The sequence below is a fragment of the Poecilia reticulata genome, chromosome 23, assembly GCF_904066995.2.
Source record: "Poecilia reticulata chromosome 23, P_reticulata-male-v2, whole genome shotgun sequence".
In the NCBI taxonomy this organism is placed as follows: Eukaryota; Metazoa; Chordata; class Actinopteri; order Cyprinodontiformes; family Poeciliidae; genus Poecilia; species Poecilia reticulata.
In genome coordinates, this window is record NC_088852.1 from 3,596,743 (window position 1) to 3,616,784 (window position 20,042).

The window sequence follows — 20,042 nt, forward strand, 5'->3', positions numbered from 1 at the left end:
ATTCAATAAATCCACATGGAGTTGTTGATAAAAAGAGAATGCTAGACTTGAAGTAAGTTTACATAGATAGGTGGCTAGATATTGTTTTCCTACTAAGAGCTTAATTTGTTTTTTCAGTTGAACTGTGTGGGGGAAAAAAAAAAGTAAATTCTCATTTTTTACATCACAAAATTTGGCCTTTTAAAGGGGTGTGTATAGTCTGACGTCCACTGCATGATCAGAAATCTAAAATTAAATACATTTATTCAGCTAAATTCAGCGTAAATGTGTACGACCCGTACCTATTACTTAATGTATTACTTAAAGTAAGGTTTCATAAAATAAAATCACAGGGCACCTCTCTAAACTAGTAGTGTGTATGTAGAAATCCCTTTGACATCATATGTGCAGGGAGGATGTCCTCATCCTTTCCATTCGTCGACCCTCCCCCACCCTGAACTGCACCCACTGGCGCATGCGCCTTTTTGCGAGACAGCAGCAACTGCTGGTGCTCGCGCAAACTTTGAGGACGACGGCAGCAGTATAAAAGGCTCGGTCCGTCCTGCTCCGGTTTAAAAGTCGGAAATGTGCGGCCGTTGAGGACACAGACATCACAGGTCGAATTACATGGAAAGAAGAACGCATTTTTTTTCCGATCGCCATCTTATTTCTTCTTTTGAAGATGATTTCGATTTCTTCACGTTAAGACTTGATGGTGGGATATGGGCATTGTGGTAGTCCCTTAAAAAAAGAAGGAAGGAAAGAAAGAAAGCAAGTGATGAAAACTGTCTTTTTTTTTTTTTTTTTTTTTTTTTAGAAATGGTTGGTTTATGATGACATCATGCAGTTAGTATTTGTGGGCGGGCTCTGAGCTGAGAGGGGAGAGGGGCGCAACCGGAGAGCACTAACGGCCAGGCGCCATTAGGTAACAATGTCACATTAATGTCCGTTTAGGAACAAAGCATTCATATGAATTACCTTTTAAAACAGCTATGTCGGTAACGTGTTGTGTCTACACAAAATATACGAGATAGCTGTCAAATCATGAGATGTAGCCTTCTTTTTATTTGGTGAAGATGGATCTCGACCTAAAACAAGATGGCGTCGATTTTTTTTTTTTCCCCCCAATTAGGGCGGCGGCGCCGTGCGCGTTCTCGAAACAATGTTATTTCCTGTTTTCGTGCTGGATTGTTCTTAAACGAAAGACCTCAGACCGAGAGGTTGATCTTGACTTTATGACTTGGCTTTTTAGGGGTTTTTTTTCCTAAGCTGTGCTGGTGGAGAAGATGAATATTTTCTCTGATTTGGGGAAAGTCCAACACACGACAGCAAACATTAAATCATCCCAGCAGTTCCAGATTTATGTTACACAAACACCAAATTTTTCCCTTAACGATGTCAAAGATAGTTGGAACATACAGAACAGACACCATATTCACTTTAAAATATTAGTTTAACTTTAGCCCCATCTAGCGGATAAGATAAGTGATTACTGATAATGTTGGCAATGAAAATCTTAAATTAGGTATAATTTTAAAATGACATCTATGATTTAATTAAAATTTCCAGTCCATATCCTCTTTAAACAGGGAAAATAATAGTTTTTTATTTTATTTTGACTGCTCCTTGATGGAGGTGTAGTTTCTAATTTTTCAGTTTAATCTCAGCATCTGAGGTCACTTCAAATGGAATAAGCCATTTTACTCACATTTGTATAATAAGACAACAACAAGAATAACCTTAAATAAGGTGATGTCAACAATTTATTTTGAACAATTAGTGACTCAATTAGACAGAATAGATTTCAGGAATGCTGGGTTTATTACTCCGGTACCCAGGACTGAATTTAGGAAGATGTGGGCCCTAACAAAATTATTTTTACTTATGCAACTTACAGTAGATTGATCATTAAGTAGGCCCTTTATGAAGTTAGACCCAGTTATACAGGTTTGTTTCATCCAAACATTCTCCACCATTAGGTTTTTAAGACAGCATAAAGAGGAGTAAACTTTTGCCAAAATAATTAAGAAATTTTGAGGTTAATCTCAGATTTTCTACAATAAACATGGGAGGGTTTTTTTTAGGTTGAAAGGTTGACAATTAGCTAGAAAAAAACTCAAATTTTGAGATGAATCTTTCCGCAACAAAAAACGGATATTTCTGAGTTTGAAAAGTTGAAAATTTACTAGGACAAAAGCTCTTACTAATCCTTCTTTTCAATCTGCAGTGGCCCCAATACGCCATCGCAGGCATTATATTTTTATCCCAACGTTGTGAAAAATAAGTTGTTTTTTTTTACAGCAAAAGCTGTTTTTCCCCTGTTGACCGACAGAGGGCGCTGTGTTAACCGAATCCACAAACGGTGACGTCAATTCCTGTCCAATCGGAGCTGACGTTGTTCTGAGGTCGTTTATTGACCAGACAGGGAAGGTGACTTCGGGAGCATTTAGTCCACATCAAACCCCTTCCTGGACGGGGTTTTAATCTATTATCGATCATGTCTTCCTTTGGAAGGGCGATCGGAGTCCTGCGGGCCGGAACCGGGCTGCTTAGGCCCGGCCCAGGACGGATAACCAGCAGAAAGTAAGCTAGCTACAACATTCGCCTAGCCGCAGAATTACCCGAATATGTTAGCATAAATCCGCAGGAGGAACATAAACAGTATTTTGGCGCAGCCTGGTTGATTGCGGACGTTTAACGCCTGTTTTTCGGTTGCAGGGCCAGCGGCGGACCGCACATTGAGCCGCAGTACAGACAGTATCCGCAGTTAACCAAGAAGCAAAAGTTCGAGTCGGAGTTCCTCAGCGGGGCTATGTGGTTCTGGATCCTCTGGCACTGCTGGCACGACCCAGATGCGATCCTGGTACGTGAGGCAGAATCATTTAATCATAACTGACATCTTAATGGTTTGTTTTTTTATGTGATTTTTTTTTAAATAAATTTATGGTAAACTGATGAAGGGTTATATATTTTTTTCTGTTATTTTTGGGTGGAGGTTTTATATTAGTCCTGTTCGCTATTGCCTCTTCCTGCACTGTTAATATCATCATTATCTTTCATCAGTAACCCTAATCCTAACTCCTTACGGGAAAACATCGCCGTGAAACACTTTCTAAACCCACAACTAGTCTTAAAAACAACTGATCAAGAAACACAATTAAAATGATTATCAATTATTTTCACTTCTGTTTAATCCAGATTAAGTCAGCGGCTCCATGCCTGCATGAAAGAAAAGGGGATGTTGCATAAATGATTGAGATTTTGCAGCTAAAGGCTCTAAATCACATGTATTGAACTTATTTAATGATGTCAAATATAACAAGATGTTAACTTCTGTCGAGCTGAAGGTTTGGGGGCCAAATCCGGCCTTATTTACTCCAGAGGGATGCATAAATATTTTATCAATCAAATCCAAGCTGCTGTTACCTGCATACTGCTAAATTACATCAATTAGCCCTGCTAGTTTTTCATGGAAAGTAAAAAAATAAAATAAAATAAATCCCAGCACTTTTTACACATAACCATATTTGTGAATTTATTTTGAATTTTCCTCAAATTGTCAAAAGCATTGAGTTTAAGTAATGCTAACTCCAACCTGCAGGTGGCAGTATTTTTCTTCTATGCCTGTTCTACCTCAACTTCACTAAAATGTCAAATTATTAGTTTTTTTCTTGTTTTCAAAAACTACTTCATATCATCACATCTACTGTCATTAATAGATGCCCAGTTTCTTGCAAATATTTCTAAATTAGCTTCACAACAATCTGATTTTTATTGTAATAAATTAAATTATGAAAATCTGGAGGGACTAAGTGTGAAAAAATGTATTTTTTTTTTATTTAAATATGTATTTTTCAAATACAAATATTTAGAATTAACAGTTTAGTGAGTTTAATCAATAGGTTCTGACACAATCAGCCATTTAATTCATGATCTTGATGGCCCAATGTGAAAATGAGTTGGACTCATAATTGTTTTGTCTCATTATCACCAAAGTGGTTTGCCTAAAAAAAAAAAACATTATCTAATGAAGCGGTTGTGAAAAGCTCAGGCAGATGAATCAAGACGATTCTTACCTTTCTTTACAGGGTCACTTCCCCTGGCCTGACGCCTCCAGGTGGACAGACGAGGAGCTCGGCATCCCGCCGGATGACGAGGAGTAAGGTGCTCCTCTTCATTTTAAATAAACCTCAGTTTGGTTCAGGAACTCCTTTCACTTATTTTAAAGTAAATATCCTTTCCACCGTTTCTAAACAAGCGTATTTCTTTTGCAGATGACAACAAACTGAAGCAGTTTTGCGAGAAATCCTGCAGATGTTCTGAAGTCGTCGTTGTACATATAATAAAGTTATCTTTAAGTTACACTTTTCAGTTTTTTGGAGGTTTTTTTTTTTTTAGAAAAAAAAAGTTACTAATTAACAAAACTAAAAAATGTTTGGCTTAAAGAGTTGATGTCTAACTCTTGTTCTTATAAAAACCACTAAAGGAGACTTTAGAAAATAGATGGAATATTTTCAAAATATTATAGAAATTCTTGCCTCTCTTGAAATTATACATTTGAGTTAAGATTTTTACTTTAATTGAGCCTGTCTGACAACATGAAGTAGGCTAAAAACAAAACAAAACTAGCAAGAAACAAAGTCTGGAAAGGGTTAAAGACTCCAGTACGAACATTTCATATGTATGTAGTTTCAAATTGATGAATTTTGGCCCATTTCAAAAATAACTTGAGCGAATTTCAGGTCGATTTCTCTCCAAAAGACAAATTTGATAAAATCCGACTGTGATGTTAAAGAAGTTAGACGATGATGGATGAAGTTTTCGATTTAAATTCAGTTTAACTGCAGTATTCAGTTTCGCCAACTCAAATTTAAAGATTTAATACAATTATTAATGGAATTCATGATCTCTGACTCCACTGAAATGTACGAACATCGTCCAGCTAACTGGTGATAAATTTGCTCTTACCCATAACAGATGCAAAACAGCTAACAAGCTAGCTAGCGACGGTAGCCTCAATGAAAACGTCCGAGTGCGACTCAAATATTTGCCTGACATAAAAGTCCCGCGAGAAAAAATTAGACAAAACGGAATTAAATGATCATGTCAAGACAATTTAAAATAAAGAGAAAAAAAATATGTATTTTAGATTTTACAAGCAATTAAAATGCGGAATTCGTCCAGCCATCGGCTGATAAATTTGGACCCGAGACACACAAATAGCTAGCTGCTAACTAGCAGCGGTAGCCTCAACGGTCTCGATGTTTGAGAGCGATTCAAACCAATGTGGCTGACAAAAAAAAAGGTCCGTGAGGGGGAAATACAATGTACGAAATGAAAGTTATGTCCAGACAAAATTTAACAAAGACGTTTTAATTTTGATAAGCAATTTTCGAAATGGGAACTAGCACTTGTGATACTGGGGGAAAAAAACTAGCTAGCTGCCAACGTTCCGTTTTTAGATAAATGTAAGACTTAAGAAGGCGCGGACATCCATGTTCATTCTTTTTTATTTACAAGCAATTTTTGAAATGCAGAAACAAATGCAACGCATCAACAGTGTCACAGTTAGCCAGTGTTTGTAGATTTCAAATCAGAAGCAATTTTTTGCAAGAACCGACAACACAAATGCTTAAAAAAAGCAGGAAGAGGAGGGAGGTGATAAATCCTGTGTGAATACTACAGCTTATAAACAAACCCTGCCTGCGGGCCAGCTCGCGTTTTCTTTTTTTATTCTTAAATGACTTGACATGCAAATAAGTGAAAAAGAGTGTAGTGTAGGGAATCAGCCTGGCGATCATCACACAGTTACTTGTAGGTCAACCTGAGAAAAGTTTTCCCAGCCTCACTGTTCACAGAATGGTCTTAAAGCTATATGGCAGTTCACTGACGAGGTCAAGGGTCAACTCCAGGAAGGTGATGAATGAGTAACACTGAGCTGAACACAACTTGGAAGTTTGAGGGACAACACCAGAAGATACAACGACTAGTGACGGCAACCTGAAAAACCTCGAAATGGAGGTTTTATTTATCCTTTTTCTTTTTTTGAAATTTGAAAACAAACCTCAGCTTCTCGGAAGCAGGACTTCCTGAAAGTCCTGGGAGAGCTGAGAGCGTCCTGTCTGCATCCGTGATGATGTGGCTGGTGGTAAATCGGAGGTTAATGTCCATGGCATCATTCCCTGAGAGTGAAGAACTGCTCACGTTTCACAACATAAAATAAAAATACTCACTCATTCCCATCGGAGGTTCCTCGCTTTTCTGAACACTTCGAGTGTTTCTACCCCTTGAACTTTTCCCCATTTTGTCACTTTAAAAGCACAAAATTTAATTATAGTTTTCACGTGACAAACCTGAAGTATTGCATTGCATAATCCTTTTTTTTTGTACATCAAGTTAAAACAAACCCCAACTTCCTTCCTAAAATAAATTCACCAAATTCACAATCTCGACTTTGAAACTTGGTGGTGGCAACATAATACTAAGGGAATCTGATTAGTTGCCATGTTTATATTGGGGGGGAAAAACTAGATGTACACAATCTGAGCTGAATAGAGTCTACATTGTGAAACATGGTGGTGGCAGAATCATGGTGTGGGAATTTATATTTTAGCCCAAAATATTAATTTGTAAAAAAAATAAATCAGACTGTGGCAGAAAACTAACAGTGCACCACTTTTAACTGAAAAGACCACCTCCAGTGAAAAATGCATGGTGGTGGAAGTATCATGCTGTGGGAATCAAGAGTTTGTAGCCAAAAACAAATGTATTTAAAAATGCACGTCTCCCATTTTATATGTGAAGTAGTCAAAAAGATAAATATAAGCTTGTGATTGAAAGCCAACACTGCAGCTCAGTCTGAACTGAACACTGGGAAATATGGAGGTGGCAGAGTCATGCTGTGGGACTCAAGTTTTTAACAAACATAAAACTAATTAAAATATATTCTTACATTAATTAGTGCAAAAAAAAAAAAGTTAGAAAACTGACACTGCACTCCACCCTGAACTGAACACTGGGGGGATTTATGGTGGTGGCAGAATCATGCTGAGGTTATGAATTTTCATCTTTACATTTATTAGATAAAAAAGGAAGGAATTGTGGTTGAAAATAAATATATTGAATAAAGAAAGAAGAGTGTATAATTTCAGTTATGGGATCCCCTCTGGCGTGTAACTCGGCCCCCTGTAGTTGCCAATATAATGAGAACAATAAACTAATTCGATTTTAAATTATTTGCTTGGAATGCAGAACTAATACTCTAAATTTTTCTCTACTATTATCTCAGTGTATCATAATTTTTCTTTAAAGTAACAAATAGGAAAAGTTCAAGGGGTCTGAAAACTACTAAAATACTTTGTACCGACCACAGTGGCTCAGATATTTAGTTTTTTTTTTTTTGCTAATTAAAGTTAAGTGGCACTAACTGAGAATGTTCAGGTGAAGGCGTGAAAGAAATAAATCTAACCTAAGTCTCTACTCACACATCGCCCAAAAATCACTGGGAAGAGACGGGAATCAACACAGGCTCAAGTCAACCGCAGAAGGAAAAGATTTGTGACGACAGAAAGTTAGAAAGGTCGAAGGTCAACTGCTACTCAAGACTAAAAACATCCACATTTACAAAAATGTTTAAAGATTAAAAAAAGAAAAGAAAAACCTCTTAAAACCCTTAAAACTAAAGGTTTCATGGTCATTTCATAATAAAATCAATTCTTTCAATTAATAAATACATAATCCATAAACACATTGAAAACTGATAAAATGAGAAATAAATTAAAGTTAAATCCTATTGGAAACAAATTGGCAGCGCTCTCTTCCCGCTCTCCGCCTCTCCTCTCGCTCCAAAGTCATTATTGCTGGTGTGATTGAGATAAAAAGAGGGAGGAAGGAAAAGCACGAGTGGAAAAATACAAAACAAGAAGCACCATTTTGAAATTTCAGTTCGTCGCCGCCTCCATTTTTTTTTTCTTTCTTTTAATTCCTCGAAGCACCAACTCATCGCAGGTTCTCTTGGACTCGAATTCCTGCTGAAACTTCAATTTAATCCACATGAAAATTCACGTAATTCTCTTTTTTTGTTCTTAGTGTGCTTTTATTTTTATTATTTCCTGTGAAGATTTGCTCAAACTCAATACCCTGTCTCCTCAGCATGCACAGTGAGCGTGTTTTCAGATCCGGTCCGTTGCGGGCGTCTCCATGTTTTTCTTTTCTCCGGCACCAAAGTGACAAAAAACAAAGTTTCTCTCTTTTCTTTTCTCTGTTTTTTTTTTTTTACTTCTTTGAGAACTGATGGCAAATTATCTTTTTTCTTCTTTGAGTTTGAAGTTTCAGGAAGCGCGTCAAACAAAAACACGACTGTGTCTGTTGAGTTTTAGGATCTTGCCGAGTCTCTGTTTGGCTGTTGCCATTCCTTTTTTGGGCCTTTTACCTGCAAAAAAACCAACAATAAACATCATAAAACCAAATTATTAAAAAGAACATGTATGTATTTAAGACAACTAGCAATTTTACAATTTTTTTGTATTATTTACCACAATAGTAATAATAACTGCACAAAAATTAAATATTTCTTTTAGGAATTATTGCTAAGTAGAAGAAAAAAATCTGTATTTAGCCTCTTTTTCTGAGGAAAACTACCACAGAATGATGCTGCCACCACCATATTTTACACTAAACAAAGTGTAGCAGACCAATCTATAACCTGCAGCTCTTAATAGCTTTAACAATAAATGAAAAAGTAACCAGTTAATGTGTTTAAAAACAGATTTAATAAATAAAAGAAACATTTCTTTCCACAAACAGCAGCAGTAAAAGCACCATTAACACGTTTTAGATCTACTTTCCTTATTAGGTTGGAATCTGTGCTTTTAAAATAATAAATTAAAATTATTCTGCAAAATTAACAACTTTATGACTAGAAAGCTACCAAAACACTCAAAGAGCTCGTGGCAGAATTTATGCTAAATGAACATAATTATTACTGAATTGTGGATAAAAGTGAGAAAAAACACATTACAAACTGCAAAGTATATTTGCTCTACTTCCTACTACAAATATGTTATTAAATTTCAAATAAGATAAAAGTAACTTTTGAGCAAGATATATTAGTTTGCTTTAAATCAATAATTCCTTAATATTGATTAAAAATGGCAGATTATTTCACTTGTAACAATATATTTTTCCCATGTTGTACATTAGATAATCTACCTGTGATACTAGTACTTTTTAAATTAATATTAAGGAATTATTGACTTAAAACAAACTCTTACATCTTGCTGAAAAGTTACTTCAGTCTTACTTTAAGTGTATCAAAATATTTGCACTAGAAATAATACAGAAATACTTTGTCAGATTTTGTGTTTTTGCAGTATATAAGTCTGTGCAGCGCATACAGCAGTAAAACCAGCTGGCCAAACGTGCTGGAGTTCCATTTGCGTTCCTAGGCGACGGGCGGAACTCTGCTGGGGTTGCTAGGCAACAGGCAGCGCCAATAGAATGTGACGCAACATTCCGGAAGTTTTTCAAATGGCTGATTTTCCACACAGCAAAAAAAATGTTAAGTTGTTGACAAAAAACAGCTGGTGGTGTCGTTTTAAGCACTTGCATTGTTTTGATAAGCAGCTGAAATTGAAGGTTCAGAAAGTGACTTTTGTATAATATTCCCCCGTTAAAAGTTGAGTAGTCTGACTGCCAAACCTTTTGTAGCCTGGTTGCTGATGGGGGGAGGGTTGGGCGCGTTCCTCTTGGAAGGGTGCAGCGGCGGAGACATGGAGGGGTCACAGTACTGGTACTCCGTATTGGGGCTGGGGAGCCCTTGATTGTCCCAGGCCTCGCTGCTGCTGTTGCCCTGGCTGTCCATGGGGCTCTTGCCCCCCTGCAGCGAGCGTTGGGTCGAACCGGCCCACCAGGAATCCTGCGGCGACGGCGCCTCCTCCAGCAGGCCAGCCATGGACAGCATCCCCTGAATGGCCTCCTCTGTGCTGGGTGAGGTAGGACGTTCTCTGCAAACCAAACGTCACCAGTCAGACGGCGTTCCTTCACTTTTCCCCACAGTAAAAATCACTTTTCAACGCAAGTTTTTAAACTTTTGGAGACAGAAACAACACAAACAAACAAAAAACTATTATATAGAGCTGCAACTAAATTATTTTAATTACTGAATATTCGGTTAACCAATTAATCGGTTATTCCGACTATTAAATAAAAAATGGGCACATGCTGCTAATTTTTCATTTACCCACTTAGGCTTGTTCTACACAATGTAAGAAATGCAATTAAAACATACAAACAAACAACTGAATTCCATTTTTAATAAGTAAATAAACTTTTTGCTGCCTAAAATACAAAGCATTCCTTTAGCTAAAACTCTTCCTGCTTGAGGAGTTCTGGGCAGAACACATTTACAGACAAATAAGACTTTTTTTAATCTTAAAAACAAAATGTATATGCATTTTGTACAGTTTTGACTTAATTACTGCACTGATTGTGTTGCTTAGTTAATTACTTAGTTGACGATTATTTCAACCGTTTAATCACAATTAATCGTTTCAGCCCTACTGTAATGTGATATTTATTACTGTTAATATCAAAGTAAATATACATAGAAACACAAAAAAAAAATGTTCTTGCTTAGTCTTCAGTCATTTAGCAAACAGAAATTATTCCAACTAATCCAGAGGAAGAAAAGTTTAGTCAGATTTAACTTCAAACAGTAGAAAACCAAATATCTGTCTTAAAAATATCTGGTTTCAATGGAGACTTAGTTTCACTTTGGTACTGAACTGTGCCGTTTGGATACTTTCAAGGATTTTACACAGAAATCAAAAACTTTCCAAACCTCTAAAACAATAGAAATTCCAGCATTTTCAAGGGCTTTCTGTCCGAGTGCTGAATGTTTCAGCTGGAACTCACCGTTTGAGTGGTTTGTGTTTGTGCCTGAGTTTCTGACCCGACTGGTCCAGATCCATGCTGTGCCCTGAGCCGTTCTGCTGCTGATCCTCTTCCTCCTCATCTTCCTCCTGGGAACTCTCCGAATCGTCGTCAGAAGACGAAGACGACGACGATTTACTCTAAAAAGGACAGGATTTCTCAGTAACCATGGCAACAACCAGCAGGTCTCAGCTAAACGCTTTGAAGGAGAGAAGAAGAAGGTCGTTTACTTCGGAGGGAGAGTCGCTGTCCGAGTCCACGTCCGAGACGCCGGAGTGTCCTGAGGTCTCCTCCCTGAGTTCGTTCTTCACCCTCTCCAGTCGCCCTGCAAACAGAGGAGCAAAACATTCAGCTCAGGGCATTTATAATAAAAAAACAAAGCTGGTTTATTGGTGGAAAGTTGCGGTTCTCCTACTGAGGAGCGATGCTTTCTCAGCTGTGCTCTTTGGTGGGCTTTGGTCGACACATGACTGCTCACCCTCCGTCTTGACCGGACTGCTACCCGGTCGCCTTAAATCTCTAAAACACACAAAAAACAAACCTTTTTTGTAATTATTGACAAATTAAATTAATTTTGCTGTAAGGAAATTAGCACAATAGTTTTAATTTTGAGCTTTCAGATTAATTATAAGGACTTTTCTATGACTTTAGAAGTTCAGTGAAATAAAACTCAGCATATCAGGGCCACTGTAAATAGAAAAAAAAAGAAAGAGTACATTTCTGCCAAAAAACTCAGAAATATTTAGATTAATCTCTGACAATTTATAGAAAAATCAAGAACATTTCTGCGCTTGAAAAGTCAAAAAAAAGGGAGAAAAAAGAGGATTTTCCAGGAATGTAAACATCTGGTTTCATGTATCCGGTAGTTTGATGTGTTGGGTTGCTGCCTTACCGGATGATTCTGCCGTTGACCAACATGAGACGTAGGTGGTTGTCCTCCAAGGACTCCGCAGCTGCTGCCGATGCAGTCGATACTTTGTTGAACTTTCCGAGAACCTTGGCACAAAACGCTGGATCCTGGAGGAACAAGGACGACACGTCATGACGGGAAACAAAACAGCAAGATTTATGGTTATGATCAAAATTTACATATCACTCTTCAAGGGCATGGATTTCATTAGTTTTGGACTTTCAATGATTGATTTAACAAATAAAAACAGGATGTGGCAGCCAAAAAGGTCATAACCAGGAAGTGGTGCAAACCTGAACCTCCTACCACGAAGGAATGGATACAGACTGTGAACTCATTATTTGAGATGGAGATTCTAACATATAGACTGAGGACACAGGAACAGCAATGCATGGACAAATGGGAAAAATGGACAAACTTCACATCGAGACAGGACTAATTTTGGATAGGAATGGTCCCCTTCTGTTTTTATTTTGTGTTACAAAAATGAGCCCCCCCTTATGTGATTTTTGTTTTTATTCTGTATTTTTTGTTTCTTATATTTTCTATTCTCTCTATTGTTTTATAATTTCTATTGTTTGATTTTTTTTCTTGATTGTGTTCTAATAACATTAACAAAAATAAAAATAAAGTTATAAAAAAAAAAAAAAAAACAGGATGTGGCTCCCCCTACAGGCTCCAATGTAAAACTACATCCACATTACTACCAGGTTAAATCTCCCCTAGAAAGTTGCACATCTTTGTGTCCACCAACACATTTCTGGCTTGACCTTTGACCCCTCTTCTGGCTAAAATTTACATAGTTGAAAGAAGCGGCTTTATCCATTTCAAACAACAGTTCTGGTGGACCGAGGTCCATAGAGTTTTACAACCATACATGCTTGAAAAGCAGAAGCGGAGCCTCCTGCACAACCAACAAGAATGCAGCAAGTGGTTTCTGAATGGTAAGTCAACAACAAAACAGTTGTCTTTTCCAGCAGCCATTGCACAGTGCATAAATCAGTAAAACCAGCTGAAAAAACATGCTGGCTGCTTGGGTTGCTAGGAAACGGGCGGAATTCCGCTGGGGTCGCTAGGAAACGGGCGGAATTCCGCTGGGGTTGCTAGGAAACGGGTAGTGCCTGCTGATTTGCGATGTTACAGAAGACTTTTGAAATGGCTCATTTTCCAGAGACTATAAAACATTAACTTAGAGCCAAAAATCGTCTGGTTGGGACTTAAAAAAAAAAAAAAACACAATATCCAAATAATCTTTTTCTAGATTGATTGTCTTTTCATAAACAACCCAACATTATCCGTTTTAAATTTTTAATTTCATCTTTAGGTTATTCTTAAATTATTATTATTCAAATGACCTTCCCCCCCCCAGGTCACACTTTAGACTCTTCTAAACTAAAAACCAGCTGATCTGATCAGTTAGAAATCAACCAGGTATGAAAATGTGAAGCTCACCTCTTCGAGCGTCCCCACCTCCACCCTCTTCAGCACCTCCATGGTGTGCTGCTCCAGGATGTCCAGGTTGGACGGCGTCTTGGGGGCCTGCTGCTGCTGCTCCCGGAGCCGCCGGGCGGCTCGCCTCGCCTGCCGCGCCTGGCACAGCCTCTCCAGGGCGCGGGTGGTGAGGCAGCCATTTGCTCCCAACGGTACGCCACTTCCCTGAGATTTCATTGGCTTGCTGCCACTCACTGGTTCCTCCTGAGAAGAGAAGGCAGCGCATGTTTTACTTGTCCAAATCAGACAAAAACATGAGAACACGGACAGATGGACAAATACAACACTTCACCAAATAAAACTACATCCTCTGTAGGGTGAAATATTTCAAACCTCCTTACCTCCAGGTAGCGGATTTCCTTGGTCAGCTCCTTGATGAGATGGTTGGGCCGGATGTTATCTGGAACCTCGCTGGTCGGCTCGGTCACCTGGAACAGCAACGGAGAAGGTGAGCAGACGTCCAAACTCTGAGGACGAACCGTGACGTTGAAATGAAAGTACCTCTCTTTTCAACCACGTCCTCAATGCGCCGATTAAAGCCCTGACTCCGTCCACAAGGTAGGTTGGTGGAGGACAGCTGTCCTCACGTAGCTCTGGAAGGACAAACAGGAAATTCATGGTTTACACATGAAAATCAACAAGAAAAATAGAAAGAAATGTTTATTTAGCTCCATTACGCGCTCACCTTTTAGCATTTCCAAGAGGTTTTTAGCCACATACCAACAAATGGCCTCAAAGTATGGAAACTTGAAGAGGTCTGGAGTTTTCAGGCGACGCTCCATTTCATAACACCTACAGTACAAAGCATATAGATAATTTATCAGGGTTTGCACACTTTTCAATTAAAAATACTTTATTGATTAAATGTTTAATTAAACTAAATGTTTTCCACAGTAAAATTCAAGCACTTTTTAAGCATTTTCAAGGTAAGTTATGAAACTTTTCCAACACAATCAACGGCTTCAATTCACCTCTGTATGTCTTTATTTATTACTGTTATTAATATGTATTTGTAGAAGGATTCTACAATATAAAGCAGGGACAAGATAAACTAAAATAGAGCAAAGTTTTACGTTTTGAAATAGTCTCCCACAGTTGACAAAACTAATTTAACAAAATAAATGCCTCAATTTCGGTAATGTTACTTAAAATATAAGATTTTTATTCCAATGACACAGATAAATAAGTCATTGAGACATTAAGAAAAATAAATATTCAAAAACAAAATAAAAAAAGAAAAGTGTTCCCAATAAGTTTTCAAACAGAAATACTTTTGGTAATTCTAAGGGACTTATTAAAACTGAGCCCAGCCCCGTCGCCTAGCAACCCAAACCCTGTCACCTAGCAACCATGGCCTGGCCAGGAGCAGCTCTTATTTGGATTTAAAGTGACAGGACGCCCTAAAGCAGCTCATTCTGAAAGAGTTGGGTTAATAATAAATATTCAATACACGGAAATAATCCAAAGAAATTGTGTTAAAGTAAATAACCTTCCTGCTCAAATTAAATACTAAAGTAACCATTTCTTTTTTTTTAAGTTTTCTGGCATTTAGCAAACAGAAATAACTTTTATGACTAACTAACCTAAAAAAAATGGAAAGTTAAGGATGATGTAATTTCAGACAGTGAGTAAATAATGTGTGTATCTTTTTATTTGGAGTATGAAAATAGCTGGTTTCAATTTTACTTTAATACAAAACTGTGCAGTTTGAATAGCAAACACTTTTTTAGGACTTTATGCAGAAATCAAGAACTTTCCAAACCTTGGAAAAAATGTTCAAGGATTTATAAACCCTGATTGATGCTGAGAAAAGTGATAAATGATGTTAAGAATAAGCATTTTAGAGGTGTTAACCTGAGCTGCATGCCAATATTGAGGTTGTGAAGGAAGTTCCCTCCGAATGCCATGCAATCCTGAGAGGTGAGAACACCATGGATCCAGCCTGTAGGGGGCAGCAGAGCACAGAGAAACATTTAATCCATCACAAAATACTCCATTAAAAAACAAATTCAACATGGTTGCCAACTTTCATTTAAGAGATACAAAACTGAGACTTTTCTCTCCTATTGTTGGGCTTTGGATTGTGAAAAAACCAGAACAAACTGCAGCCATGACACGCCAAAGTGAGACGAAGCAGATTGTTTGTTTGTAAGACTGACAGACAGGCCTGATAATGCACTGGCTGTCTGACCCACTGTGCTCTCTGACCCCCACTTAATTCCCGCCTCTCTGCCAAAAAGGCTCCCTTTCACAAACCTGCAGAGGAAGACTGATTGGAGATGTCCAGGAGTTGACGGGCCGAACTGAGCTTTGTCTGTCTGGGTGGGTACTATCAGTTTCCAAAGTCCATTGAGAAGCTTGACGGACGGATAATCCCGGACACGTCAGCTTCACTCCACTGAATGAGAGGCTCGACATTCGGTGAGTGACGGGAGGCGACCATCTCTAACAACGCTAATAGTCAGCAGCTATGTAATTAGCATTTAAGTGCTGCTAGCAAAAGAGCTAGAGCGTCCCGCAAAAGTATTTACACCCTTTGAACGTCTGCAAAGTTCATCTTCAGGCTGAGTGACAAATCTATGTGATAGATTAATGAAGCTTTTGGTTTTGAAGATTACATTTTTGGGGAAATTTTTTCAGGGCGGCCATCTTGTTTTGACAAGCGAGTTTTACATTTTCTATTTATTTCAACTTTGAATTCAGGTCAACTTTATGATGGAGTGTTAGCGCCAGGCTAATATTTGTTACTTTTAATTATGAGAACAAAGTCGTAATGTTAAGAGAATAAAGTCATAATATTACCAGAATAAAGTTATAATATTACCAGAATAAAGTCATAATTGTATAAGAACTCCAGAATGTAAAAATATAAAACAATAAAATTAGGAATTTTTAACATTTTGTGGAGTTATGCTGAGCAACGAGTCGGAATTCCTCCTGTTAACCAGGCAAAATGGCCTAGTCAAAGCCCTGCCCTAAAACAAAACCTCATAATGCATGCTCAGACAAACTCCTTTCAGAAATCTAGTAAATTTGCAAAGAAAAATAAGGCTAAAATTTCCATCCTTACACGTGCAAAGCTGGAAGAAGCTGCATAATGCATAGATCATTTTTCTTCCACTTAATTATGAATTAATGGATTTATTTATAAAACTCTCACTAGGAGTTATAAAAGAATAAAGATGAGCATCGCAAAACATAAAAAAACAAACATGCATAAAAGCTACTTAGACAAACTAAATAAAAGATGAATAAAATAAAGAAAATCAAGGAGAATCTGAGAACGAACCCATCTTCCATTTCTGCACGTTTTATTTTAAATTTAGTCTGATAAAAACAGACAGTGGGCGTCTTCTGAATATTTTTACAAGAACATCCCAGCTTTTCTTCCACTCTATCCAGATGGGCCAAACAGGAAAACCTGCATATTTTTATATATTTCAGTCAGATTACAAGCTTAAAAGCAAAATGCGTCTAAAAATCAAGCAGGAATAATAATAAAACACACCAAGTGACCTTAAGGCACATTTTGTACATTTCTCAAATGGTAATGTTTAACACTTCCAAGTATTTTATATCTAGTTTCTACTGAAAATATCCAAGTACAGTTGAAAAAAGACAACTAACTTACAAGTAACTTTCAGAAATTTGTTTTGTCATATTGATAAATACTGGTTTCACAGGCAGATTATTTCACATAACTTCTAAAAAAGTTACTTATAAGTTAACTGTGTATTTTTTCAAGTGTACCAAGTTGAAACTAGACGAGAAAATATGCAGTTTTGTGAAAATCTAGAGACATTATCCCACACAGGGGCACATTTAATTGAATCTCAGCGTGCCATTTCTAATGCCTGTACATGTAAGTTTCTCTTACTTTGCAATCTAATTATTATTTTATGTGAACTTTGTTCCAATTTGCTGCTATTTCACCTGAATAAAAGACATTTCTACTGTAATTTAAATCAAACAAAATTAAAATACATTTAAAACAAACTCTGGACATAAAACTAATATCTCCAGGTGTTTTATATTTAGTCGTTTGCCTTATTAATCTCCTGTCTGTTCAGAACGTAAACATGCAGACTAGACGGAGCACATAGAGCAGGACTGGATGTCCCGTTTCAGGATGTTGTGCAATTATTTTAACAAAGTGAGTGCTGAAAGCCAATGACCTCAGCTTCAGGTGAAACCAAAGTTTACATGTACATTAGCTCCAGTGCGTGTTCACAGATTGTACCAGAATCAAACCAGTTTTTTCAGTTCCCATTGTCAAAGAGCTGGACTCGGGCCAAGATGGCTGCTGTTTGGGAGTAAACAGTCTGTCATTATCAGAGCTATCTTTCTCTGGATCAGGAGAGTAAGGAACGACAACAGAAACCGTCTCAGCTAGCAAGATAAAAAAAAACGCACTTGTTGCTAATTGCTAACATGTTCTTGCATCTCATGTCTATACAGTGAGAAAGTTTGAGATTAGAAAGTTTTCAGCCAATAGAAGAATTAAATGGACTTAGAAGATATTTCTAGAGTGATCGGGCTTTAATTAGGACAAAAGTAGGTGGATTGATGAGAGATGAATGGATTGAAAAAAACAGATGGAGGAATGAACCAATGGAGAAATGGTTGGACGGATAAAAAGTGGAAAGTCGGATGTCTAAATGAATGGAGGGATGGACAGATGGAGAGAAAGATTGATGGGCAAAAAGTATTTTATATCCCTTTGAACGTCTGCAAAGTTCAATTCACCTTGTTGACCAGCACGGTTGGGTCAACAAGATGGAGAATGTTAGAATATTTTCTAAACTCTTAACTTTCTTTAACTTCATCTGAAGAAGAACTCTGTTGAACAAACCAATGGTTCTGCTACAAAATGTTTAAAAACATTTGTAAAATCCAGTTGAAAGTGAAACCACTAACCTGTAGGGATGAGCAGGGTGGTTCCTTGGGTAACAACACACTTGTAGCACTTATCCACTTTATCCCCGAAGAACACTTCGCTCTGATTGGGCGAGGAGCTCCATGCCTCGTATAGTGCAAGGTTGGTGGGAGTGGGTTTGATCAAGTAGAAGATCTTCTCACCCTGCCGGTCACAGAGAAACGCGTTGGAGACGACGGATCATCTTCCCATTACCCGCCCCGTCTACCACCAATCTGAAACTTACCCACAAAACATGGTACCAGACTGAGGTTCCTCCAAAGTCTATGTGGAAGTCCGTGTAGCTGTCTTTAACCCCCATAAGGCAGTACTTCTGGACGAAGGGCTTTGGGAAGAACGAGTCATCAGGCCAGTAGTTTTCCACCCAGGACATTTTCATGGCCACATCAGGAACCTCGACCAATTCTGCCATCCTACAGGTTGAGGAAGAAAAGCTAAATATTAAAGCCACCTAGAGATTGGAGCTGGTTTTATACACACATTACTGTCTTCCTATCAAAAAATGCAACAACATGAAATGTAGATGATTAAAAAGTAAAATCAGAAAGGATTTCATGGTATGCAGATGATGCATTACTGTTTTCCTAGAAAACTAAAATGGGTTGTAAACAAAATAAAATGTGAATTTTTAAAGAATGTCATTGTATGTAGACGATTCATTACAATTTATCTCCAATTTCATCATTAAGTTTACATTCTATGCAGACGATTCATTGCACTTTTCCTCTAATTATTTCATAATTAGAGGACATATTCTTTTACAACATCCACATTCAACTCCAAATGGCATTTTTTTAAAAGAAAATGTATAATTTAAGGTTACATTTTAATTACATTTAGACAATTCATTAGTTTCTTCTATTTAACCATTTTTAACATCCAAATTCAGCTCTAATTCCAGTTACGTTAGGGATTTCACTGTACGCAGATGAGTCATTATTACTACTTATTTCTATTAAGACATTCCTAATTTGTAAACTGCAAATAAATAAAGTCATATAAAAAGTTGAATAAAGTCTCTTACTTTGTGTCGGAGAACTCCAGGCTGATGAGGTTGAGGACTTTGGGTCGATGTGGTTTGGTGAAATACTTGATAAATTCGCTGAGTTTCATCTTGCTGTCCGCCTGCCGTGCCACATCAATCACGTCGATAACCTTGTCACCACCTAGATGGGAGAAAAGCACTCTTCAGCTCATGGAGGATCAGAGGATAACTTCTGCAGCTGCTGGATTTCTGAATGCTAAATATGAGAAGTTTTTAATTGGCCGCTGAGTGGGCGAGAGGTTCAAAGGGGTCAACAGCTTGCTGCCATGTTTGTGTGCTCCAAGAGATTGAAGCCTGAGGGAAACTGGCATCAATGTGGCAGCATGGGGAGGGGATACAACGGGATGCAAGCGAGACAATCTGTCCAGACCACCAGTCCCCTGAGGAGGGGAGTGAGTGGAGGTGAGAGGCCGGTTGGGCCTTTAGCTTGTAGGGAAATGCTGCTAAAGCGGTGAGAAAAAGCATACAGGAACCGGATGTTTGATATGCAGAGAGAAAAACTGAGCAAAAAGCCAAAACAGAGACTCTGTTGATACAGTTGGGGCGCTACAAATCACCGTCCAGAAAGGCTGGATGTCGAACCAGGACAGCTGGTTCTTGTGTTCTCCCCACTCCCCGCCCACACCTCCTTTTTTTATTGCCTCGTTGCATGTTCCTGTCTCACTCTCCCGCCTCTGACGGCCCAGCTGGCCAGTGTCTGATGACGGAGAACAGCTGGAGCGAAGGCAGTCCGTCACACGGTGAGGCGA

The 20,042-nt window shown here is 38.0% G+C and overlaps 2 protein-coding genes across 3 annotated transcripts in view; one reads left to right on the forward strand and one right to left on the reverse strand.

The window, feature by feature from the left end:
• Window positions 1-947: 947 nt before the first annotated feature.
• ndufb2 (NADH:ubiquinone oxidoreductase subunit B2) lies at window positions 948-4,343 on the forward strand. Of its 2 annotated transcripts, none has more exons than XM_008400356.3 (4): window positions 948-2,562; window positions 2,698-2,842; window positions 4,068-4,138; window positions 4,254-4,343. In XM_008400356.3, exons 1-4 carry the CDS (start codon window positions 2,477-2,479, stop codon window positions 4,255-4,257), a joined length of 306 nt encoding a protein of 101 aa, XP_008398578.1. In that variant the 5' UTR covers window positions 948-2,476; the 3' UTR covers window positions 4,258-4,343. The 2 variants fall into 2 exon arrangements, with proteins under 2 accessions (XP_008398578.1, XP_008398577.1); XM_008400355.3 differs by having other exon boundaries at window positions 950-2,562; window positions 4,068-4,143.
• Window positions 4,344-5,471: 1,128 nt separating this feature from the next.
• Window positions 5,472-20,042, reverse strand: part of kdm7aa (lysine (K)-specific demethylase 7Aa) — a 31,659-nt gene continuing 17,088 nt past the window's right edge. Inside the window, exons 5-18 of the mRNA XM_008400358.3 lie at window positions 19,273-19,414; window positions 18,475-18,661; window positions 18,230-18,392; window positions 15,167-15,254; window positions 13,998-14,104; window positions 13,814-13,905; window positions 13,654-13,740; window positions 13,274-13,516; window positions 11,804-11,928; window positions 11,327-11,430; window positions 11,142-11,236; window positions 10,894-11,051; window positions 9,679-9,983; window positions 5,472-8,410 (exon numbers count right to left, since the gene is read on the reverse strand). Coding sequence (XP_008398580.1) covers window positions 8,322-8,410; window positions 9,679-9,983; window positions 10,894-11,051; window positions 11,142-11,236; window positions 11,327-11,430; window positions 11,804-11,928; window positions 13,274-13,516; window positions 13,654-13,740; window positions 13,814-13,905; window positions 13,998-14,104; window positions 15,167-15,254; window positions 18,230-18,392; window positions 18,475-18,661; window positions 19,273-19,414 — 1,985 coding nt within the window. The 3' untranslated portion in view covers window positions 5,472-8,321. The remainder of the gene's footprint in view (window positions 8,411-9,678; window positions 9,984-10,893; window positions 11,052-11,141; window positions 11,237-11,326; window positions 11,431-11,803; window positions 11,929-13,273; window positions 13,517-13,653; window positions 13,741-13,813; window positions 13,906-13,997; window positions 14,105-15,166; window positions 15,255-18,229; window positions 18,393-18,474; window positions 18,662-19,272; window positions 19,415-20,042) is intronic.

Bases quoted from the DNA above. Each gene is read 5' to 3' on its own strand.
- ndufb2 (XM_008400356.3), top strand. From the start codon at position 2,477: ATGTCTTCCTTTGGAAGGGCGATCGGAGTCCTGCGGGCCGGAACCGGG. The intron at 2,563-2,697 runs GTAAGCTAGCTA...TTTCGGTTGCAG, and splicing joins GGACGGATAACCAGCAGAAA to GGCCAGCGGCGGACCGCACA. The intron at 2,843-4,067 runs GTACGTGAGGCA...CTTTCTTTACAG, and splicing joins ACGACCCAGATGCGATCCTG to GGTCACTTCCCCTGGCCTGA.